This window comes from Rhynchophorus ferrugineus, unplaced genomic scaffold, assembly GCF_030347505.1.
Source record: "Rhynchophorus ferrugineus isolate W39M unplaced genomic scaffold, kcgeb_rfMv2 rfM9, whole genome shotgun sequence".
Lineage (NCBI taxonomy): Eukaryota > Metazoa > Arthropoda > Insecta > Coleoptera > Curculionidae > Rhynchophorus > Rhynchophorus ferrugineus.
Window position 1 is genome coordinate 27992932 of NW_027472588.1, and position 27710 is coordinate 28020641.

Sequence of the window (27710 nt, forward strand, 5' to 3'; positions counted from 1 at the left end):
AAAATGATTAAATTAGAATTACTACCCCACCCTATTTCCACCATTTATCAGGTGTTGCTCTTTCTTATTTTCAGTTATCTTTAATCCTATGAATATAGAGTGAGAGAAAAACATTTTGTAAATGACAATATATCAGGTCCAAACATTATTTTAAAGGATTGCAAGGACTTAAAGAGTTGTAACCAACTTCATGTTGAAAAGATTTAGTGCGTTGAAAATATCTGAAACTGCACCTGCAAATGCAATTTATTTTGCGGGAAGTTTTACTTTTTTACATCAATATGAAGAAAAATGTGCTTGAAAGTTATGTAATGCTGTATGAAGCTTATGGCAACAATCCTCTATTGAATTCAACATGTGTATACTGGTTTCGACGTTTTAAAATTAGTGACTTTATGCTTTATGCTAAAATTAGTGACTTTAAAATTAGTGACTATGAAAAATAGAAGCCATGGAGCGATCTGAACCGCCGAACATATTTTAAAACAAAGATTTAAAGAAAATTGCTCTGTAAAACTATTAATGATTATCACTTCCCATTACAATTTATGCGTTTCAGCCGATAATTTCGCGAAAAATAATCGTGTACGAGTAAAGACAAAACAGTGTTAGTCTTCAGTATGTCAATGCTCGACCACATATTGCAAAACTGATAAAAACAAACCTAGAACCAATATAATGGAAACTGTTACCCCACCAGCCGTATTCTTCAAACCTTGCTCCTTCCAATTACTACCTGCTCCGATATAAAAATCTTAACCCGACCAACGTTTCGCTTCTTATGGAGATACCAAAAAATGGGTCGATTCGTAAAAATTTCTGAAATATGGGAACAAGTAGCACGTAGAAACTATCGATGGACAACACTTAAAAAAAACCCATTAGATCCTTAAAGCAATAAAGCTTAATTTTTTAAATTAATTTCTTGGAACTTCAACAATTTGCCTGTGCGCAATAAATATTATAATATGATTTCTGTTATACAATATAACTCTACAGACATGTATAAACCTTAGCTGTAGCTGTACAAATTTATAATATAAATCTTATTCTAAACTTTACCCTAACTTAACCTAAAGACTATTCTAACTTATTATATATGTGCCTGTTTGTATCGATACATAGTATACAGGTAGTTCGTATGGCAGTTTGCGTTTGAGCCTACGCACTTCACTGTCATCGCGCACATTTAACTGTTGGGCGAGTGCATTGGGACGCACTAACCGTCTTTCAGAGTACTTTGCACTAACACTTCGAATCACACTCGTTATGGGTTCTAAGGGGATATCGCGCTGAATTAGTTTGTTGGGGACGTAATATGGGACATCGACGATGACTCGCAACACTTTATTCTGGAACCTCTGGCCGATATCTATGTTAAATTTGCTAGTAGTACCTCACAGTTCAATACCATAGATCCAAATGGGCCTAAGTTTTGACTTATACAGCAAAACATTGTCATATAAGGATAATTTAGATTTACGCCTTACGACTGACTGCCTAAGCTGCTTGTGTTTTGCCTCTATATGTTTTTATCCATGTTAAATGTCGATCAAAATTCATTCCCATTGTCCCATTAAAAATATCATGAGCAAGTATTATATTATATTAGATTTTTATACATTTTAAAAATATGAACTGGTTTGTACCTGTCTAGTATCGGTAGGAAACCCAGAAACTTTCAATATTTTGATTGCGGTATTCGAACGGGATTGTATCCATAATTCAATACGATACGACTCGCCGTTTCTGTCTGGCCTCCGCCTTCACAATCCGACATAAGCAAAAACCGGATCCGGATAAGGCTAATTTCGCTTCGCATTCGAATGGAGCATGTTTTCAATATAATCTACATTAGAGCGTTGGAAATTTTGTTTTCGGGACCGCCTTTATGGATCCGCATGGGAAACACGTGTAGCGAAAATGTAATTTTTGTGGCCGCTTTATTTTTAGATCAACTTAATGCCCGTCTTTATTCCGACACGGCCATATTAATAACGATTTTGTTAATTGATATGTTCGCGTTTAAATGTATTTCGGCCTTTCACGAGTCGCGTTTATATTTCGTATTTTAAATGGATATAAACTTTTTATTTCACAAAATTAATGAGGAGAATCACGTATAATAATTAACGCCATGACCAATTTGGATGTATAATAAATTACCACTTTTGGAATGTATTAGTCTACATCCAGTTTATATTTTTCACTTCTCCTTTTCTATATTTATGATTATTGATTTTTATCCTAGTTAAGTTTATCAAGTTATTGTTCTTTTGTTTATTTTTCAATATATTTTATGTCATTTTGCATGGCTTCTGTTGCTGTATCTTAAACTACATTATGTTGTTTTTTTTACTCACATGTTTTTCTTGGTACCTTTGGCACTTTCCTCCTTCTTATTTTATCTTTATTCGTCAATATTATTTTCTATTATTTTCTTAATTTTCTTTCTTTCATTTAATATATCGTCTAAGTCCTTTCCATTGATAATAAATATCATTAATATCTGATTTTTTTTGTTTCTTTGCCTAAATATTCTTCAATTCTTGTTTTGTCATCACTACATAGTATAAAACAAAGTCGCCTTTTCTGTCCCTATATCCCTATGTGCGCCTAAATCTTTAAAACTACGCAACGGATTTTGATGCGGTTTTTTTCAATAGATAGAGTGATTCAAGAGGAAGGTTTATATGTATAATACATGCATAATATACTAAGGCAACATTGCTAATTTTAGAGGTTTCTAACGCGATGTCGTAAATTAACCTATTTTTTTAGACTTATTTAGCAATTAGCAAAAACGCTGCCTAACCCTACGAGTTAGATCAAATTAATGTACTACAGTATTGTACACCATAAAAAGGTCTACAAAAAAGTACGCGATGGTATATGTTTATCTTTTAGGGATAACCCACATTAACCATTTTTATTGTTTACTTTTTACGTGAGAAAATGGCTTATTTACGAAGCTATTTTAAGCAATACGGCATTAATCATTATCGAATTAAGTACCTTAAATACAATGTGCAATTAATATAGATCAATATGGTTCCTTACAGCATGTAAATTAAACAAATATTTTCGGAGATATTACAAATTTAAAATTTGCGTTTAAAAATGTGTAATGTAATAAAAATTGTATGAATTTAGATATTCCAAAGATAGCAGGAAATCTTCATAGTAAGTATAGGGGAAGAGGAATTGTTTTACTCCAAATTTAATGCGTGCAGGCCAAGGGCAGTAATGAATGAACCAAAAATACTGGATCGATTTTAATCATGTTTTCATTGAGTGACATAGGCATATATATTTTATGCCCGTGCAAAGTCGGAGCGGGCCGCTATGTTTTTATATACAACGTTCATATTTTTTCTGTAGTGTATTTAATTTAGTATCAGCATTGCACCCGTGCGAAGCCGGGGCGGGTCGCTAGTTGATCAATAAGTTTTGAAACTATTGTAGAACTATGCTATTTAACTTTGTGGTTGTACAAACCAAAACAATAGAAATATCATACAAATATTGCTAAACAAAGCACTGATAGTTATTGTTGATTTTTCGTGGTACATTCCTATCGATAATCCGCATAGGGACATATAGGTAGAAACTGTTAATAACGTTATCAGACTCTACACAGAAAGACATGAACAGAGGACCCATTATCATATAAATATTAAAGTTATCCAGGTAGATAATGCTGGCTTAGTCAGATTAAAGACAGTAAAACCATTTGATCTCGTTCAGTGAAGTTATAGGTAAAACTTACAGTGCACATTAAAAACTTGGATACAAACAAATAGGTTGTTAGTGTTAATTACAATCTGGTAATTATTATAATAAATGATAAAGGAATGGTGTTCCTTTTCGAATTTTTCTTATTTTTCAGTAGTTCTTTCGTCTTTTTTTATTTTCTTATGCACTAGTAATTTTTAATTACTCTAGTTAATGCAGAAATTATTGGTTGTTGGGTTGTGTTTAGTATTTTCTATATTCTCTGTTTCGTTCTTTATTGTGACCTTCTAGCTTTTATTTCACATCTTATTCCCTTATTCCAAATATTACCAGGTTTCTTATTTCTCTCTTTAGCTCTTGTAAGCTTTTTCTCGTATCCATATTTTGTGTTTCATTTCTTCTATTTTATAGGCACGTATGTATGTAACAATTTTAATGGTGTGGTTCTCGAATTTTCATTTCATTCTTGAAATATAGTCCATTATAAATAAATATACAAAATTTGCTTAAGTTTCTAAATTAAGATTTTAAATTGTTGTCCAATATTTTCTCAATTCACAAATCTATATTTCATCTTTTATTAAATAACAATGTAAGGATTCATCATGTAAATCATGTAAGTTACAATGTTTTGTATCGCCGACATGTTATTGTGTTGATACGTTTTATAAATCTATATGGTCTATCAAGCACCATAATATTTAACCCTTTAAAAATTTCTTTTATACAAGTTCTGTCTTGAAATGAACAGTTAAAAGTCAACAATGGTGCTTTATTTGTGCTATGGGGCAGATCTATTGATGTGTAATATATTAAAGAATAGCTTATTTATAGAAATGTAACTAGAAACATATGGTTCAGTTACCGCCGAAGCGTGATTGATTCTCAAAAGAATACTTGAGAATGTGAATACTCGAAAAAATTAATACCCCTTACAAATGTTAAAAGTTAAAGTTAATGGTTAAAGTCGCAAAGTTTCTGGCCCAATAAGTTTCTATAATATCGGGTTAGACATGGACAATTGTAAAATTCAGCGTATCCCAAGGTCTAATTCTATATTTAAATAGTTATATTTTTTGAAGAAGCTTTGTATTTCTCTACAGAGTAACACTTATATATAACTCTTAAATTACACTATAAGAAACGCTTATATATTTTTGTTTCCGATACTATACAAATTTGTCAGTTAGTCCTTACTTCTCTGTAATCCCAAGTTAATTATTTGATCAAACAATTCAAAAGGAAACTTTATTTTTAATTTACTTTTATTTTTTGCTATAATTATTTGGCAGTTTTGCCTTTTAAGATGATATGTCGCACGTGCTCAGAAACCGCTAATATTTTCCCGACACCAGCTTTTTCGAATATTTGTCTTTGAAACATTTATTGTTATTTCATCACTCTATTAACATTATTTAAAAAAGTATAATTTTTTAAAATATATGGTAAATTATAAGTCACTTGTTATAAATTAACCAAAATTTTAGCTTTTAAGATACCCTTTTCTTATCAGAAATCATTAGGCGAAATTCTCACCCAAATATTAATACTATTCCAAAATTGTTAAAAGTCCTTCAGGAAAATGGCGAAAGCACCAATAATTGCGCCATTTGTAATATGCTCTTTATTTATTTTAGCTCTCTACTCTTCTTATCAATATGACCATTTTTTAAAAGCTCTTTGAAATGTTTGATTCACGATCTATCATGCCTAAGAGTAGACATAATCGAATAATAATATCAATTTTCTTTGTTTCAGGTCTTTAATCGCCACACAAAAACTCACACCGATATGACGACGGCATGATCAAAACTTTCACCATCTTTTTTCTTGTCATCGCTAGCGTCGCCAGTCAAAACCTCACGCAAAATGAAGAGTGTAAAGTGCGTGTTATCGCGAATAGTGTCGCTGCAACCAGATTAGAAACGGAGATCGAACATCTGGCGGTACGAGTTTCAGATCATCTAGTCGACGACGCGAGTACCAAAGAAGGGAATCTCTCGACGTTATTGAGAGATGTCTTTACGGAACAGTCTCGCGTCGTCGGTATTCTCATCGACAGGGCCAAGGAGAGAACGCTAGCGCTCAATATCAACTCGAGACTGAAAATTTTCAAGAACAAAACAGCGGAAACTGACTGGTTTTGGGCGTCGTTCGAGAGGACTAGTGAGCGATGGGGCCGACCATTTAACGATTGCAAATTTTTCGCCACTAAGTGGTTTCACGTATTTGTTAAAAGAGCGGAAAATATTAAAGTGGCTCTCTTCGTAGAACTGGACCTGGACCAATGTAATACGGATATATCGGAGATATTTAATGGATCCCACAAATGCGATAATACTCAAGTGGTAAGAAATTGATTATTATAAAATGTTTAAATTTGTAAGGATTGTTCCATGCATTTCATTTTTGGAGTAAATTTATAAGTCTTTTTAATTTTGTTCAAAATAGAAGGTTTTTTCTTGTATGTTAAATGAGAAGATATTGATGTATCTATAGAGTTGGATCGTCAAACTACTATGGGTTGACGTTGCCATAGGCTACATTTTGATTTGAAATCATATTTAATATGTTTTTATTATTCGACCTTTAATATCAACCCTCAGAATTTTGATGTCCTAATTAAACCCAACTGGTTCAATAAACACTCAGCTAGTACCTTTATATTAAAGACATACCAAATTGACAGAAAACAACATAGCTGTCAGTAAAAGTGCGCAAAAAGGTCCGAGCAACTCAATTTCTCACTCTGTACAAGAACCATAATCTTTATGCAACCTAAGCAGGCCACGCTGACGATGCTCTTCGTCGGGGCAATCTGTGGGTCGTGCGTTGAACAAATCTGACGTTTTCTTCAGGGGTTTTGCTCAATGGGCGCCACTTGGTCCTTGGTTCTCTCCGATATTCCAAACCACGAAGGGGATACGAGATGCAAATAACGGAAAATAATGGAGGGTACAAATAAGGATGAGATAAAATATAACTATTTATATTAAATTATATGTTACACTATTTATAACCTTAAACTAATACTCAATAGTAATCAATTTACATTGCTACTCCTAAGAATATAAGTTCAGACCGAAATACACAAACCTCAAACTATCCGTATAATGTCCTAGCTTTTAAAGAATACTATTTCAAGAAATATTCAACCATAAAACATCTCTTCATTTATTATGTTACTACAACATATTCCACTACAGAATAATATCTTAGCGTGAAAATATATCCATCCCAAAACCCTGTAGATAAATGGTGTTCTTAGACCACATACCAAAAAGAAAAGAAAAGGATTATTTCTACTTAGGGTTTGACGACTTCAAGAAACCTTCCTCCTTCGGGCGAGTGTCACCAATCGCTAAATGCCTATTCCACGCCGCGTCTCCGCAGGAACTAAAGCCAAACACTTCTCGAAACATCTTTCAGATCCGATGATTCGAATTCCGATAATATTCGTGACATTTTGTAAATATTTCAAGATACCAGGTATGGCGAAAAACGAGAACACTACAACTTTTGCATAGTCATAGTCTATACAATAAAATAAACAATGTATGTCATCGATAAAAGCTTTGAATTTTGGTTTACAATGTTTGCCGGTTTGTAACATCTAGTTATTATCACTAATGTTTTGAAGAATTTTGTAAGCATTTGACAATACCAACATTGTACCACTACCAAACAAATAGAATCTTAAAGACTGTTTGGGTTACATATTCCGAGGCATCACTCAGTACTCGGTCTCTTTGTAACTAGTACAAAATGAGAATTAAAAAACCGCTCGAAATCTAATACAGATTCTACATTTTTACGAACTCTATTTGGCAATTTATTCAGCATCATCTATGCCGTGAATTGGCTCTTCAATTGGAAGGGCTATAGAAGCTCAAAGTTAATGACCACATACAATTTCGTTTGTTCGAAGGCTTTTGAAATATTATCTCAACTTTATAGGCGAAAAATAATCTTTAGCTATATGGTACATTTCCTTATGAATCACTATTTTAACAAGCATAGTTACCATATATGTATTGGCGACAACGTACATAAGGTTCATCAAGTTGCAATGCATCCGCAAGAAGTTCTGTTTGGTCCAATTTTGTGATAGTGTCTCCGTACTGCCTCAAAAACGAGAAGAAGCCATTGCTGTCAACGCCAAGTGCCATAAAACGATGAAAACCCCTTCCTTTTGGCGTAAATTAAACGATATGGACGTGCACGATACGTGGTTCCAACAGAATAGCGCTATGTACAGCATAACATACGCCATAGCGGACATTCTGCGTGAACGATTTAAGGATATGATTATATCTTGCAGAGTGACATGAATCAGCTACCAAGATCAAGGAATCAAAGGGGAGAAATAGATACTAGAGGAGGAATCATTGTAAAATATTTTACACAGGGATCATTTACTGATGTGATATTCTCATTTGGCATATTTTTGTAACATTAGGAGTGACAAAAATTGGGTCATGGAATCAGAAAAAAATAACACAGGACCCTTTCTGGGGAATATGGTATGTTCGAAATCTTCCTAAACGTTCTTGCACTATTATGGAATGAGTCATAAAGTAACACGTTTCATGGCCTAATGTCCAAATGGACGTTAGCAACATGTTGTGATTTTTTATATAACTACAATGTTTAGCTCGAAACGATTACAAACAGGTTAAACTCGATCTAAAAACTGATTTTTCGATCGTAATCGTATTCGGAAACGTGCTTGAAACCAAATCAATTATCCTAACGACGTCGTTATATTCCTATCTGGCCGAGAGCTTTATCAGTAAAGGTTAACCGTTACAGACGATTTTGGTGCTGCCATACAATTTTATGCTTTTATTATTTTTCATGTGCCATCTAAAATTAAGAAATATAAAATATTTAGGATTCAACTTTAATTACTTTTGATGTATTAGATGTTCAATTAAGTGTTTTAGGCACGACAGAAGAGATATAAAAGGAGTAATGTAAAGTTATCTGATTCATTCAAAACATCATATAGAAAGATTGGACAATTGCTGGCAACATGACTTTCATACATATTGGCCTATAAATTAGTCTTAAAGGATTTTTTTAACTTGTAACTTGAAAAATCGGTTTAATGTAGTTTACTCAAAGCATTGTGCATCGACAACCACTACGTTTTCGCACCTCGAAATTACCCCCGAAATTATTATTATTAATATTTTTTGATATCTTCATAAGAAATTAAGCGCTGTCCAGACAGATTATCACTCATATTTTGGAACAAATGGTAATCAGAAATAGTAGAATAGTGCGGGTGAGGTAGCTCTTCTAATATAAATATTTTCGAGTATATTTTCACCGGTTTTGCAATATGTGGTGGAGCACTGTCTTCAAGACTGTCTATCTGACACGTGTCTATTCATACTCTTGTATTTTTCGCATAGTGCTCAAACGTTTCAGTTGTAGTCGACAGCGATCGTCATTGATATTTTCACTGAGTAATGCCTAAATCTTCGCCTTCAATTTTTTCTTGCCAGTCCATAACGTTCTTTGTCTTCGGTATGGACCACTTTAAAAATTACCACTTTTAACACGTCGTAACCAGTATTTACGTATTGAAATCAGTTGGGCATAGTTGCCATAAGCTTCACATAGCATATAGTAATCTACATCAGCACTTTCCTTCAAATTGATGTAAAAAAGTACAACTTTTCGCGAATGGAATTTACTCTGTACAAATTCAGATATACTTACTGACTTATTTTCATCAATCTTTGACGTACTGACACATACTAAAAAGTGAAACCTGTCAATGAGGCTTCAACATCAAGTTGGTTACAAATGTACCCTATGTTATTTCATATACAATTCTTCAAAACTAATATATAGGGCCATAACATTTTTATCGTTTCCTCATATTCAATTTTTGAGCATCGTCTTTTACCAGTCTATTATCTTCTTTAATTTTAAGAAGCCAGCAGATTACAAATAGACTATAAATAATTACAACATAGTTTGCGTTCAAAGCATATGAAACACCAACTGCCACTTGTTCCATTCGATGACGCATGAGCTGATTTAGATGAAAAATATTGATCATCAGGGAATTAGCATAAAATGTTAATGGAATACTTACAAAGTTGCACATCATGTTATCAAGAAACATCTCGTTATACAAAAAAATCAGACTCAAATTCAAAGAACTGTACTGTGTCTTAAACATGCTCCCAATTTGATCCAGGTTCACTTAAAGTGTTAACTAAAACCTTACACCGACCTAAAAAAAAGTTCTTCTGTTCATGCTTATTGCTACGAAATCAACGAAAGTTGCAGCGAAAAATTTGACTTATAATATGAAACAGGGTTCAAACAATTATTGGACAACGCGCAAAAAATCAAAAATTTCAAGCAAATCAAACGGCAAATACTTCTTTTGTGTAAAAACATTGCTCTTGGATTTAGCTTAAGCAATCTAATTTAATTTGGAACATATGAACTATCGATTGAAATCGACTATCGACTGTTTAATTGACTACTTTTTACTATCCACTGCAAGCTTTTTACCAGTGACTGTTTCTGTCGATTGTTTTCAGTCGCTATTTTCGGTCCGACTGATTTTGTTATTATTTACTATCGACTGTTTCGGTCGTGTACTTTTAGTTACTAATTTTGGTTCTACTAGTTTTAGTCGACTGATTTTTAAAGTTCTGACTCTGGCGTCCTAGCTGCGACCTTGACCAAAATGTTCAAATACAAAAGTTTGTAATGTGTAAATTTGCTTGTAAATAACAATATATTGTATATTAATATAGCAGCATTTTAGAACGATATTTTTCAAGATTGTTAATGTAATATTGAAAAAAGTTTAAAATTGTGAATTATAAATAGTAAAATAGTTTTGACTTTTTTTATGGCAATAATAATTAATATTTCGATTACTCTCTCGATTTTTGTTAAAAACTATTTCCGTTCAATAACAAATAAAGCCTTTACTTTATTTAAAAAAGCTCTAGTAATTATTGTGCGATCATTTCTAATTATGTCATGAATTAGCTTTTTTTCTATGATTAGGTATATTTTTAATTTTTATTTAGTATTTATGGTTATTGTAGATATTTAGTTTTTAGGTTTTGTTTAATTTTTATTGCATTGTCTATATGTCTATATGTTATAGTGTATTATTTGAAAATAGCAATTAACATATTAAAATACGATAAAACATTTGTGGGATATTATTGGATTCCATAGTTAAATTCCATTTCTTTTTACAGATTCACAGAACATTGAAATATAAAGGTAATTCGAGTTCGCTTAAAATGAAACTATTAATTGCATGTTAAAAGTAATTAGTATCGGTAATTTTTTTCCTTTTTTTTATTAAACTTACGAAACTTAAGTGCGCGAAGGAATATGTACATCTCTGTCTCGCTTATACTACCGTTGAAAAATATAAGCACAAATAAAATTAATTGCTTCAAGCAATTGCCTCCGCCCTTTCCTCTCTCACAATTTATATAGCAAAGGGTTAGTACATCTTCGTGTGACATCATGAATTGATAAAAATAATCGAACATTTGCTAGTGCCGCGCTAGTTTCTTGACAATCTACTGTTTCGACTGTTTTCACTCGATAGTTCCCAACGCCAATATTGATGTATTTATTAATAATAACTAAGCAGCATATATAGATATTAAAAATTATGTTAGTTCAGTCGAAAACATTTTCCAGCTCAGGCATTTTCCTTGAATTATAATTATCGTGTATCGAATGTTATACAAAAAGCGTATCGATGTTATATCTTCATATAATAAAGTGAAAAATAAAAAAAGGACAGAAATATTAGATATAATGTGATAATTAAAAAGGTGTTAATATAAATATTAATGATAATCACTCAATCAGTGCTTAGAAAATGTTTAGTTTGATAGAATTTCTAATTCAGTTTTTAATTGATGACATAATCTGATTACATTATCTGGTAGTAATAACGGTCATCAAATTGGTAGACTCCATAACCGGGATGTCAATTTCAGCAGCTATTAATAAAATACGGCAAATGATAGCTTACGACAAACACATTCATGAAATTCCTGTAATATCCATAGGGAATAATTTTCTATTTGACTTGATCGATGTTAACCAGATTCTATATAAGCATTCTATCCAAAAATCTTGTAAAATTGTATCCGGAGTTCTAAACTATTGCATAATATTTAAATAAGGAAATAATATAAAGGTGGAGAGAAATTATTTTCGAGTTTACTTAATGAATAATTTAGCTTGAATGATTTTAATGTCGCATTCTTTAGCCATGCTTATACATGATGATTCTCTATTTGCAAATTTATTTAATACTAGATGCATCAATGACTTCGCAGAGCTGTTCGCTTTCTTAGACGCACCAAAACCTGTGCGATGAATGTGTTGCAAATGTGATTCTTCGAACTCGAATCATTTTTCCTGATTTGTGACACGGTGCATTGTCTTGATGAAGCAGCACATTCTTTTTCTTCAAATGCGACCGTTTTTCGCCGATTTCGTCCTTCAAGTGGTCTAATAACACTATATAGTAGTCGCTGTTGACGGTCATTCCATTTTCAAGGTAGTCAATGAAAATTATTCCATGCTTATCCCAATATACAAACGCCATAACCTTGCCAGCCGACTGTTGCGTTTTCCCACGTTTTGGAGCGGGTTTATCGTGTGCAGTCCACTCGGATGACTATCGATTGAACTTCGCAGTGAAGTAATAAACCATGTTTCATTCATTGTTATTTATAAACGGAAAAACTCGGGTTTATTACGCTTGATCATCTTCAAACACTCCTCCGAATCATCAACTCGTCGTTGTTTTTGGTCAAAATGAGCTCGCGCGGCGCCCACTTTGCACAGAGCTTTCTCATACCCAAATATTCGTGAATGATATGATGTACACGTTCAGTTGATATTTTTAGAGTGTCTGCTATTTCACTAAATTTTTATTAATACTCATTCAAAATCATTTTGTGAGTTTTTTAAATATTTTCGTCGGTAACAACCACTTTTGGGTGTTCACTGCGTTCACCGCCTTCGGGGCTCATTTCACCATGGTTGATTATCCTGGGGCAATATCCGGAAACTCGGCATCAAGCCAAGTTTTTGCTTCAACTCTATTTTTCCTTTCAAAAACCAATATTTTCTCAACACGCGAAACTCCTTTATATCCATTTTTTTCACAATAAAAAAAGTTGCTTAACTCAAAATGCTATAATTCGCACACTAATAATCCGACAGTTTAGGCTAACTGAAAAACATATGGATTTAATTCTAGTAGCGCTATCTGTATGTCAGGCCGCGAACTTTTGAATTGACCTGTTATATATAATCAAAATATTTTCCGTCATTTTCTACACCTTTCTCAAACTGCCTGGCAACATGGCGATACCGTATCAAAAGAACGATATTGGTTTGGCAGCGATCCAATAATAGATCCATTTTCGCAGTTCTTCAGCATTCCAAAACTATATGGCAGCCAAGTCTCACGCTGCATCTAAAATTTCTTTATCCACTGTAATACATTCGTTTTAAGTACTATAATTTTAGATTTAGAAGAATATATTTAGTAATGCAACGATAGTAAAGAAATATCTTCATTATTATTCATCGCATTTGAGATAACTTATTGTGTAAGCTTCCATCATAGAATTAACCAAGTTGTAGATGCAGTCATTCGAAAGATTCAAATAAGATCAACTGTATCTCCTATATATTTCAAATTTGTCGTTATTTTTCGTACAGTCGAACCAACAAAACTTTCATAAAGAGCTCCAGTAGATGGTCACAAAAAGAGTAAATAACTACCAGAAAACATGAAATACCATATAAATATAGGTAAGCAATAAAGATACACCAAAGTAGAGGCCACAGTTCAAAATGCAATTGATGGTATTAAAAGGTAAACTAATTATTTAGTATAAATATTGAGACATTTAAATAGAAGCCATAGTAATTTAATTTAAATTACAATATCGAGCAGTATTATATTTATAGTTTAATTTAAAAAAAAACTATTTGTTATTTTGAATTATATAGAGAATCAACCTGTGATCCAGCCTGTAATTTATATTATATTTAAAATATATTTCAATTGTAAGATAAGGTATATTATTGCCGTTTATATAAAATCGTAAATATAGTCACAGAATAGGCATATAATCATAAATAGTATATTACATTAGTGACTTATCTTATTTGGTAATTTGCATATCAATATCTAATACGCAAATTATTAAAACTAACACGTAGAGAGTTTTGAATAATCACATTACGGAAGATATTTACCCACTCCTCATTCCAAAACGTTATTAGTATAGATTTTTTACGCTGGAAGGAGATAATGCCAAAGATACGAACCAAGCGCTCGGTCGCCTCTCGCAGATTCTTTAATATTCACGACATGATACAAAAAGTGGAGACCCTATTTGCAAGATATAAATAAAAATAGTTTGATCTGATTATAAAAATGCGAATTTTTTTAGAATTTCTCGATTTTTATCAATATCTTTAGATTAGATTAGATTAAAAGGGAAACAAAATAAAAAAATAGAAACTTTTTTTTATATTTTTTATATTTTACATTAATTAAATGTATCAATATTTAATAAAAAACATAACAAAATAAATTATATTTAGCCTGTCTTCATATAGAGCAATAATTTTAAAACTAGATATGGTAGGTAAGAGGTAATTTGAGTTTAATTAAGCTTTATACTAAAATGCACTTCCAATTAAATAAAAAATGCGAATTAATATCAATGTTACCACAAAGAAGATCCCAGTTGTCTAAAATTGAAAGGGTACTCAATTATACTTAACAAAATTATTAATATTGTAAAAACAATAAGAAAGTAATTCGTAATTTCAAATACAGAAGAAAAATTTGGCAATTGTCCATAAATTAAATTTACTTAAATAAATGAAACAAAGCTCAACTTTTGGGACTAAATTTTTTATCTTTTCATTATATGGAATGAAGTGTAATATTGGAAATTATAACGTAACATTTTTTTTTTCATATTTTTGGTGCCGTTAAAGACTCTAGTAGATTATCCGTTTTATATATTTTGAGAACATTAAAAAAAATTTCGCTTGGCCGATGAATTCGAAAATGACAATGTTAGCAATAAGGACATTATCATAAGAATTCTATCGCAGAGTTTTTTAAATCAATGCATTTTACCCCAGTAGCATTCACCATCAATGTTATCGTCATGAAGTTCAATTCTTTGATGATATCCACTATAACATAAGCTCGCCATTAATCAACTAGTTTTGTATTCACAGATTTATGAAGCATTAAAATTACTTAAGTGCTAGCACTATAGACTAGTATAAAGGATCTACTAATATAAAGGATATATAGACTAAAATAAAGGATCGCTGAAGTTAAATCGCTATTTAATTTCAATGTAATATACAATTCTTGGCATATTCTATAGAAATCTACAATAGCAGCATTAAAACAACAGCGAAGTGATGGCATAATATTTTAACAATTAATAATAATATTTTATATAATTCAGATATGGTATTAAAGCAAGAAGAATATTGAAATAGGTCCTTCGATATCCGTATATAACTTAAAAAATGTATGTTATTATGTATTCGAGGTTCTTATGGAAGTATTCTGACACGGAATATTTATATTATATTTACGAGTTGCTCTAGTATTTGCATGTTAACTACCTAATGCCAATCCCCAATAAATTCCCAATCGACCTAAAATTCCCCGCAACTATTAACGCTAACATTTGCAGAGTTCATTCTATATTGTTCTATAGAAAATTATATTGCAGTAATCTCAACAAACAAACGACAAATTAGTATGTTTGATAATATTTTTTCTCAAAGCCAAAGTCATAAGTTGTTCAATGTTTCTTCTTATAGACTGTGTTACTGTTTTACCCCTTCATTCATTACTCATTCTAATATAAATTATATATTTTTCAGGGTTTCTCATAATTTAACAGAGTATGATCCACAGTATTTTATTATAGAACCCTTATATAGTCTTCTTTATAGTATTCACCGATATAAAAAGGCGTCAAATTGCCTTATATAAATGTACCAAAAAATAAATGATTATATATATCTATTACATGTTGATCTAACAAACTATAATCCAAAACAAGGCATTCTATAAATCTATGAATAATATGACAATAGTATCACCGTATATAAACTCCAAATAGCCAGATTCTTTATCATTCGATAGTTAACAGGTGTGCACATATTGAAAAAGACAAATTAAAAATGGAAACTGTATGTAATAAATATGTATGTATTGTGCATCTATGTCACAAAATAGAATAGGCGTTTATAGGTACACTAGCGACCCGCACCGGCTTCGCACGGGTGCAATGCTGATACTAAATTAAATACACTACAGAAAAATATGAACGTTGTATATAAAAACATAGCGGCCCGCTCCGACTTTGCACGGACATAAAATATATATGCCTATGTCACTCAATGAAAACATGATTAAAATCGATCCAGTATTTTTGGTTCATTCATTACTGCCCTTGGCCTGCACGCATTAAATTTGGAGTAAAACAATTCCTCTTCCCCTATACTTACTATGAAGATTTCCTGCTATCTTTGGAATATCTAAATTCATACAATTTTTATTACATTACACATTTTTAAACGCAAATTTTAAATTTGTAATATCTCCGAAAATATTTGTTTAATTTACATGCTGTAAGGAACCATATTGATCTATATTAATTGCACACTGTATTTAAGGTACTTAATTCTATAAGGATTAATGCCGTATTGCTTAAAATAGCTTCGTAAGTAAAAAATTTTCTCACGTAAAAAGTAAACAATAAAAATGGTTAATGTGGGTTATCCCTAAAAGATAAACATATACCATCCCGGACTTTTTTGTAGACCTTTTTATGGTGTACAATTCTGTAGTACATTAATTTGATCTAACTCGTAGGATTAGGCAGCGTTTTTGCTAATTGCTAAATAAGCCTAAAAAATAGGTTAATTTACGACATCACGTTAGAAACCTCTAAAATTAGCAATGTTGCCTTAGTATATTATGCATGTATTATACATATAAACCTTCCTCTTGAATCACTCTATCTATTGAAAAAAACCGCATCAAAATCCGTTGCGTAGTTTTAAAGATTTAAGCGCACATAGGGATATAGGGACAGAAAAGGCGACTTTGTTTTATACTATGTAGTGATTGGCAGCATTATAAATACGTAAAAGTACTGATAGAGTAATATTAGATTTAATGTTATAATATTTCTTAGAGTGTATTAGCATAAATAGGTAGGGCGGAAAATAGTTTTATAATATTTGGAAAGCCCGGGGGTTATTGATGAAATTTGATTGATGAATTATTTATTTCTCATTACATTATGCGGAAGGCAAATCAAGGCCCAGTTTAAACTATAGTAACTAAAGACTCAGCGGAAACTTCGATAAGGAATTAAAGTAGCTGCAGCTTGTTCAACCCAGGTTCTTAAGGGTAACTACGACATCTATAATTTCAATTTACACCGTTTAAACACATTTTTCTCTGATGAAGGGAGGTTTTATTTAAATTGTCAATTTTACCGCAATATTGTAGATACTGGAGTGGCTTCAACCCGCAACTGAAGCCTAGACCAATGAACCTAGTCCCAACAACATGGAGAATAACAATTTATAAATATTCGTGCACAAGTGTTCAAATACAAATATTGATATTAATCGGCCACCTCATTGCTCGGATCTGCCTCCAATTGACTTTTTCTTCAAGAAATACCCTAAAAATATAAAGTTTATAAATTGCGTGTCTATGGAAAAATTAAAAGAAAATACATCTGATAAAAAGGAAAATATTTATCCACTTATTGAATGCACATGGAAAATGTAATGGACGATAATTCCTCAGTATATCAAAAAAAATTATTGGGTTAACAGCAAACTTTAAACATGGGATGAAAAACTGTAAGTAATTTAGTTATTAAGGAATTTGACAGGGTTACTGCTAGCAATAATTTCATCATTGTCTTTACGTGCTGTGATATCTGAATCGCCATTATGATTATCATGAACCATACTTGCATAGTTCTTTCATACAACTAAATAAATAAATAGATAACATCAATATCATTCATAATCCGACGTCAACCCCATTCATACTCAATAAAATGAAAATTCCCATGAATTAGTTTTGTATTTCCCCCTTTTTTTGGGATAAAGTGCTTTGCGTGTTTTCCTGTTGTTATTTTCTAAACGATTGTTATCAAAATCCAATTGTTTTTCATTATAGCAATCTTTTTTGATTGATTACGAGATTAATGGGTGTTTAACTGACAGCTTATCGGAGAACGTCGCTTGTGTTAAATTACATTTGTCACGTGTCGATTAATATGTTGGTTTAATAACGCTTTGCCTACAATTAAAGATTAGCTTTGGTGTGGTGGTGGTTATGATAATAACAGCTGTCAGGATATTGTAATTTTTAATATAGCTAAAAACTGGATAATTTATTGGGAAACGACAAATGGTGTAATTTTTCTACTGGCGGTAGAAAATTAAATTCTCCTATTTTGAGAATATTAGAATGTCCTTGGTAAAAGCCGGTATTTTCGATAGTTTATCCGTTAATAAAAAGTATCCTATAAAAATTATAATAATTAGCTGCTCTCATTCGCCTCGCAAGGGTGTGTACTAATAAAGAATATGACGAAAATTTCCTTTTGCAATACACCCATGTAATTTAATAATATGACAAGTAATCCGCTGGACCGGTAACTGGACAGGCTTAAATTCAAAAGGAATGTCAGGTGGAATCAATGGTATTTTTGGAATCAGCCACACTTATGAACTTTAATCATATTGTTTGTCAACTTTTAACACGGACTCTTGTTCCATTTATAGATTTGAATTTTAAAATGAAGGAATTGAACATAAATTATTCCCTTATGGACCTCAATAGGATGTTGTTGGTTTTTAACCGACTTCAAAAAAGGAGGAGGTTCTATGCTCGGCTGTGTAAATATATTTATTTAATATATGTTCGCCGATTTCTCCTTCAATTATGGACTGATTTTCAAAAAAAAATTATCGAAAAGTGGTCCCATTGGAACCAAGTCAGTATCTGATGGTGGGGGGGGGGATCGAGGGGAAACCCCCATATTTCAAAGGCACGTACAATGTTTTCACATACTTTTTTATCTAGGTATGAATCTCTGAAGGATTGTTTGTATATAGTAGAATATAAAATACAAGTATCAGATAGGTTAAATAAGATTTTTGTTTATTTTTATTTAGTTTGTACAACGGCTATTATGCACATATTTTATTATAAAACTGTTTTTGTTTCTAATATAAGTTTGATTATTTTTAAAATTTTAGTGAGTTATTTATTTATGTTTTAAAGCCGGTTCAATTTTTTGTTAAAAATATTTTATATATAATTCCGCGGGTATGTATGTGTATATGTACAGAATATAAACAAAATAATATGAACACACTCAGCGAAATAGCAACAACATTGCGTAGATGGCATGTTGGCAACACTGCTTTCGTGTAAAAAATGCGACGCGTATATATTTTTCAATTTACATACCAAGTCTTTTATGTTATATTTCAGTGTATGGTGTTTGTATTATTTTGTTTTTACCCTGTAGAAACACAACAAAAAAGAAATAGCCAAATAGCTTTGACATTTACACAATTAAATAATTCCAGGAATAGTCACTTACACAGGAAAAGTGAAAGCTGTTGTTTGCCTGGACTTTACCTTATCTGATAATGTTTTGGACTAAAATTGATATTCTAATATCTTTTGATTGATGACAATTTAGCACTATTTTTGTAGAACCAAGATTCTATCACTGCAGATGTTATGAGATCTAGGCAAAAAGTTAATGCAAATAGTCTTCACAAGCCTTTTTTCAGTCAGGTGTAGCCAGCTTCATACTATTGAAAGTACGTTTTTCAATTTACCGAAAATAATGGTATTTCGAAAAATGGTCGTTACCGAAAAAACTATGTTATATGATCGATTCTTAAAAAATATCTCTCAACATTTTCCGAATCGCTAAAGGTTTTTATAGCCTACCGTTGTCATGATTGAAAACAACGCCTTTCCTTCGTTTTTATATTCGACAAATTCTTGCATAAGTAATTGATAGTGAGGCAGCCCAAGATGAGCAATTCCTTCCCAACTGTGCCACATACATCACCGCCTCCAAGCACCAACTTCCTTTCCACTTGATATCACTATAAGCTCTGCAGTCGTTTTTGGAGTTTCCCCGGGCTTCAACCATGTTCTTTTTTACACGTAATTGTCATTATTGATACACTTTTCAGCATCTGTATTGGTTTGTTTCAAAAGCCGCTCGAGTTTGTTTCGTTTCACCAGTGATTCAAAAAGATACTATGGTAGCTTTATATCGAGCTCATTTTGGTGTACAATCTTATATAAATGGTTGAAAGCTATTTTATGGTTAATGTTTAGTTCCGTAGCACCATTTCAAGATAAAATCTATAAACCTACCTTTATATTTTTAAGAATTGATAAGTCCAAGGTTCATCCTCTTCTCTCTCTTGCCATATTAATAAGAATCGATATTTCCGTAACCATTTCTTAACCATATTTTTCTTTTCTAGAGTAAAAAGCAAGAAAATTTCGAATATCAAACTTTTGTCTGAATAAACGAGTGATGTTAATTTAATTTTTATTTTTTTTATTTTAATATACTTTAAAATAATATTAAATACACTGTAGTATGGTTTTATTGAATGAAAGTGTTGAAAATAGATATACAAATGGTTTCAAACCATTTACCGTTTGTGGCTTAAAATCATTAATTTACTTTTTTGGTGTTGTTTAATATCATGTTTATGTCAATGAGAATAATCCGACATTCGCTATGATTACTAAAAAATTTCTCCATGACCTCCTTAAAAGTAAATCACCCTTTTTTGACAACCCGTCTCGGTTGTGATGAAGTATGGTGTGAAGTGCCCTTTGCTTCTGAGAGGCCTGGATATTTTGAAACTACATATTTGAAGCAATTTCATCACTCCGAACTTTATGTACAGCGGTGGTAAACGGCATGCATGTGAAGATACCAATTTTTCTTGGACAAAATTCATTTCACCAAATTTGAGCTCCCTAAGAGGCCAAGTTTTTTAGCGTAAGAGAATTTTGTAAACCCAGCTTATTGTCTGAACAAAATGCACAAACTTGCCAAATACGGTTTTCATATTTGAAGTTACAAAGAACCAATGCCAAGTCCTTAATTATTAAAAAAAAATTGATGAATGTATATTCATTTGAATTCGGACTGAAAATAAGTTTAATATAAAACCTCTTATTTTTGTAATAATTTTACATTTTACAAAAATGACGTCCTGGAATTTTTTTCATACTATTACCGTTTTCAGCATACCAAAATACTTAGGAATCAATTGAAAATTCTCAAGCCAATTTTTATTGCAGACTTGTGTTATCTCCATATCAAGTTTATCTATAGTACCTTAAAATTGTTAATGATGATTAATTAAATGATGTTGCACATTTGGTTCGTTCATTAAACTCCACTATAGAGATAAGAGTATATAGCTTAACCTTTCATTTGATCAAATCGACGCAAGATTAATTGTACCGCTTCCATTCAGAGGAAAGTTCGATCGATTATGTAACTGTCGTCAGTAACATTGTTAGTCTAAGTTCCGAAAAAGGAAATTCTTTAAATTGACGGCGATAAAAGTTCCTTTATTGCGATTTTAGTCGACGTTATGCGCCTTTACGGAACGTCGATTTCGAAGAAAAACCATTAGTGTTGACGAGTTCGAATATTAGATGTATAAGCATGCAGAAAATGAGAAGGAAATTTATTATTTCCTTTAATAAAATCTCTCAATATTTCTGATGCATTTGTCAGACTGCATCGTGTTTTTTATTTGTATTTTGATACATCTTTTGGTCATCATTTTTGTTTTTATCACTGTTTTTTTTAATATGGCACAACATATATTTACAGTTTGAGTAACTATGTTGTAGTAAAAATATAGATATTACAGTAACATGAAATAAAAAAGACTTCAAATATATTATTTTATTTACAAACATTTAACGATGCATATGTTTTTATTCTAATATTAGCTCACTAGCACACACTAAAACTTTTTATTTTACTCAATTGGGCTTCTGTTTGTATATATTCACTTATGGAAACTCTCTGAAGTATCCAACTGTGGTCTGATATCACTAAGGCGCTCCACCTTCCTTGGTATCTTTTGTCGATCTCTTTAATATACTAGTGAAATCTTTCACCTTGAGCTTCACCCACATTTCCCAAAATTTACGCAATGTAGTCGAGGTGGGAACGAAGAAAAGTATACTTCTACACTCATTAGGCAACCTGAAGTATGAAGTCTTTTATCATTATTTTGACGTGCCGAAACTATGTATTTGAAGCAGTCTTTGTCTGTGGGGGGTAATTTCACAAATTGTTTCATTAATCTCACCGTGCGCAACGCTACCTTTATGGAACATCGATATCATATATATGCATGCAGAAAATGAAAAGAAAATTTGATACTTCCTGTAATAAAATATTTCAACATTTCTGATGCATTCGTCAGACTGCATCATATTTTTTTACGTAATATTTTAAAATACGTTTTTTACTTTGCAGTGTGCAAGTGATCGAAATACTAACGGCGGACGGAGAGGCGAATACCATTGCCTTTGTCGTGATGGATATTTCTATCCAGGTTCCAATAACACTTGGCAAGGGATCAGCGGGAAGGAACTGGAATTAGGGACAGTAGAATTTGCAAGGTAAGTTCCTCTAAAGTATTATAAGATATGGACTTTTTTTATTATTCAATATAAAACAAGCTAAACTGAACTTAATTTTGTAATACTAATGTATTCGCCTGGCTTGGCTAATGTTTGCTGAGTTTTTTTTGGGGTATAGTGTGTGCTAATAAACGTACAGCAATATACTGAATAATAAAATAATATTACGAACATTCGCTCATACTGATTATTTGATTGTCCTTAATCAATTTATTTATAATAATAAACCTGATTAGAGGAATGATGTTGTCAACAATCGGCTTTCGTGATTGATGTGGTGCTGTAGCCGAGAGTTGTCATGCAAGAAGGCGACTTTAAGTCTGCTACTCGCTATTGCTGGTCTATTGTGTGAGAAAACGTCATCCAATTTATTCATTTGGCATCGGTAGATATCTGTAGTGTCAGCTGCACTCAGTTCTAGCAGCTCGTTATACATTGCACTTGCTGATCCTGTCATAAATAAGTCTTTATATCCATGAATATTCCGCTTCGATATCAAATTAGACCCTTTCATATAATCTCCAGTCGCAACAGTAATGAGAGTTTGAGCTGGGTTTTCGTCTAATATTTTTCAGGATATACATTTTCACTGACATCAATACTATTCATGTGGGTATATCATTTATAATATCATCAATCAGTCAAAAGCTTACTTTCCAGATTATATTTATAATTTTAAATTTATTTAAAATAATCTATAATCTATCAAATAATATCTAAAGTAAGACCCATCAGGCTGAATTTTATTTTATATTATTTAAACTTTATTGTATATTATTAATGGTGATCATTGAAAGTAAATGGTAGACAGAATAGAATTAATTAACATAGTTGGCAATTAGTAAATTAATTTCAGAGCATATTTGTTTGGGAAGAGAATATTAAAGTTGCATATAAAATAAGTTTTTAATTAAATAAATTATTAATTTAGAATCTGACAATGTCAATAAAGACCTTTATGTATTATTTTGATTCAATTATTTCATAATTAAGGATTAAGAATATATTCAATAGTTATTTATCGGATTAAAATATTTTAACCCGAATATGTTAAGGTATTTCTTTTACAATATTTAGTAATTTTTATAATATATTCATGAATTAGGATTTATACAGTTTAAAAATATATTCAAATCATTTCATTATTTATTATATCATAATTATTTTTATATATCATAACTCTTAAACTTTCGCTGTTATTTGTTTGAATGTTTTTAATTGAATGTTTATGTTGTAAATTGAATTAAATTGTTGTTAGTTTTTCATTTTTGATTTACCAGAAATTATAATTCAAAACTGTACGATAATTATATTTTGTTTCTCCTGACGGCTTGCCGGCCTATCACAACAAACGAAATTTGTAGCGAGCCCTAGTTTAGTTCTAATCTGTCAGCGCTTTTAATAATTTTTAAATTTACTTCATTATACACACATATATACACATAAGATTATATTTTAACGAATTTTACGTTACATGCATTTATTTATTTACTAATTTATATATAGTTACTTTTTAAAATTCAGTTCGCAAATCCGCAATTGTAGAACGAATTTTACTATGTAGACGTAAATAAAAATATAAATTATTTTTAAAGGATATTAGTTTATTTTAGTTACAAGAAAATATATACACAATAAAAACAAATATCATATAAAGTACTTACAAACAACAATAAATCAATTAAGCTAAAAATAAACAGGTGGTAAACGTCTATTGAGGAAATAGTCGGGCAACAGTTCTGAAATAGATAAATAAGCATCTGAGCAACCAATTTTCTAGAATAACAGTAAGATATAAGGAACTTTAAATCAGCCGTATATAATTATTAAAGGAATTATCGGCCATGTTGATTAACAACGGTGATGATACTGATAATTAAGGCCAATTGACTAGTAATTCAATTTGTACATCGGTCAGATAGTGATAACAATGCCTAAATGTGTCATTAGAGAATAATGATGAAAAACAATAGCGATATCTGATAGCAATGATAAACTATGCTTCGATGAAGTATGACATGAGCATACGGTACGAAACGATAGCACGCGACTTGCCAGCTTATGTCCTAACACTAACAATAATGACGTGCAATGTGATTAAGAGATAACGCGCGATCTACTGTCACTAAGGTTTGTAGGCCTCGCTAGGATTAAGCTGTATTTTTAAAATAAATAAAAAATTAACAGATGAACAGTACTCTTACTAGTGCACTCACTTCTCCAGCTCCAGCTATGATAGACATGCAATGCGTATAAGGGAGAAAGCTAAAAGCCACACACTAGATACGCTGCCATCAAGAGCTAGTAGAAACCACTTTCGGTGACGTTTATGTATGCTTCAAATTATCCATAGATCACAACTATACATCAGAAACTTTGGCCACTATGGCATTAGCCTCTGGTTCATAAGATAGCTACAAGCTATTATCATTGATGTATAATGATTATGAGTTTTAATAATTATATAAATAAATAGCGGAGAATGTTCAGAATAAATTGATAACTGAATAGATAAATTAGTAGATAAATGAATAGATAACTAAATAGATAAAATATGACCGATATTTTACCGTTAACGTAAACTTCCTAATGGTCGTTTCTGGGATTTCCAACTCCTCGAAAAACAAGTGCTTCATTTTTGTTCGTTTTTTTAGAGATGAATTTAAAAAATTATATTAAAAAATAATTCGCTTTTACACAATATTTTAACAAAATCAGCGAACAGCACGAGAAAATGTAGCAACGTTTTTGGATTTTTCTTAATTATATATTACTCTGTTTATAGGGACTCAATAGCAAAAGTATCCACAGCCAATGATCTAATTTTTTCTCATAAACATTAACATATTTTAATGTACTTCTGTACAATGCCGTGAAATGTCTTTGGCGTCATATAGTAATTATAATTATGTATATTTGTAAATTTTTATATTAGGATATTAGCGATTTGGAACAATAACAATAATAAAATTTTTAATAATAAAATATTAAGCACAGTCTGCCGCAAAGTTAACTTATTTAGGTTATCTATTACAGAAGAGAATTTGAAATTACTACATTATATATAGAATAAATGTTGTTAAAATATTAAATTAATAAATAATTACAGTAACAAAAATATAAACGTTAAAATATATTATTCAGTCAACGCTTATTAGGCGCTAATTCAAATATGATAATCTCGAACCGATGTATATTTAAAACATACCATTTACGTCGTAATTAAATCATTGCCCGTTTGAAGCACAAACAGATCCATAGCTAAATCCGGCTACAGTACTGGATTTCGATTTGTCAATAGAGCATCAGAAAAATGTAATATATACACGTTGGACCCCACCTTGTATTGCAAATATATAAAAATGCTTGTATATAAATTTTTGATATATATCTTTTTGCGCTTGGTATTATTGTAGTAGATCCACATTGTAGTCAGACACAATGCCCAGCACAAAATTCTTCTATTTCGCCTGACATAGAATGAAATCACAATATGGAATAGTTTCAGTCAATTCGTGTGGTAGCTATTATTATTCGACGCATTTTTCCCATCATATGTATATATGTATATATCTAGAAATAGTTGTTTCAACTGCTGAGCTATCTGAAAGTTCTTTAATAGGTAATATAAAACAAAAAAAAATTAATGTCGAATATGAAATTTTGAAGGTTGCTGAGTGGCGTCTCTTCGATATTAAATAACTCAATAATACTACACACTGTTATTTTATATAATAAAAGGTCAAAAATATCAAATTTAACAGTTAGGTTGATTAACAATTATTTACATTAATATTTCATATTTTAAGAATTTTGTTTTGTTAGTAGTCTTATATCTTTCTTTCTTTTACTCAAGTTTCAATAAGATTAAACACATTTTGCACATATAAATACTACTTAAAAATATTGAATTAGTAAATGCTAAAAAATATAATCATATATAAAAATCTATTTTAGATATGAACTGTGATGTCAGATCGTCAATTAGATGAAGTTCAGAAAACTATGTATACCTTGGTTACCGCATTCACCTACGACGAGACAAAAACACAATCAAACTGGTAAAAGAATGAACTCAGGTTTTCTAAACCAATTGCATCCACGTCATGGGGAAAAACGTTTCATCAAGACACTCTAGTCATCAGAATATTTTCATCGGAATTATTATTATAGTTATAGAAAATTATTTTCTTGGAGCGAAAATATAATGGTAGTCACAAAAGCATGCTTCAACACTCTTCCGAATTCTCACTTCAAAAATTATATTGCATAATACATTATATTTGTATTTTAATACATTACTAGTGTAAGTAGCACCGTACAACCGTACAAGCTTTAAGAAAACAATGAGATTATGTCTTCGGAAACTCGTGCACTTGATATTCTTTTGTGAGCGATAATTTCGTTTTAGAGAATTCGATTTAAATGCTAAGCGGAAGCTCGTCGTCTAACAGGTCGTCGGTAAGCAATTTTCAAACTTTCGACCACCCGAATTCGGCAGCGTTTACGCGCATTTTTTCTGTTCCGGATGCCTGGAAGCGAAACGGTGACGAAACAAAATTAAAAATCCAATTAAGCAATTTGCATTTTCATGGTCCTATTTATCCGTGTACATTGTTGTGCTAATTTGAGTTAACACTAAAGGAAGGCACGCTTAAAATGCAAAATATAATACTAGAAAAAGTAAAGAGAAAAATACGTAGCACTTTTACAAACTTTTTCTCGTTATACTATTAGTTTTTTTTAAATTAACAGATCAAATTTGGGATTTTTGTTATTTCGAAACTTTATTTGTTAGAATAATTACAGCAATATCTGGTGAATAAGGGGAATGGAGTAAAGCTTTCTCACTTTACAAAATCACTTTATTCTAGTTTTACCGCGATTTACTACAGAGTGTATTCAAGGCTCAATTCTAATATATGAAAATTCAAAATATCACCCATGATGATTTATTCCAGTTTAAATTTTCAATTCTGCGGTTTGTTTTTGCTGAATCCAAGATTGTTTTTGAGATATTTCAGTGACCGTGTCCATACTATTCAGTGAAGCTGCAACACGTTAAAATTATTTTCTATAAAAACCGCAAATTACTATCTAATAGTAAAAAGGCTTCTTAAATGGCATGCCT

At 31.3% G+C, this 27710-nt stretch overlaps 1 protein-coding gene across 4 annotated transcripts in view; it reads left to right on the forward strand.

Annotated features, from left to right (window-relative positions):
- smog (G-protein coupled receptor 158 smog) overlaps positions 1 to 27710 on the forward strand; it is a 151332-nt gene that overhangs the window by 50058 nt on the left and 73564 nt on the right. For all 4 annotated transcript variants that reach the window (XM_076414181.1, XM_076414183.1, XM_076414184.1 and 1 more), the window contains exons 2-3: positions 5494 to 6083; positions 22413 to 22558. In XM_076414181.1, the coding sequence (XP_076270296.1) occupies positions 5538 to 6083; positions 22413 to 22558 (692 nt within the window). In that variant the 5' untranslated portion in view covers positions 5494 to 5537. The remainder of the gene's footprint in view (positions 1 to 5493; positions 6084 to 22412; positions 22559 to 27710) is intronic.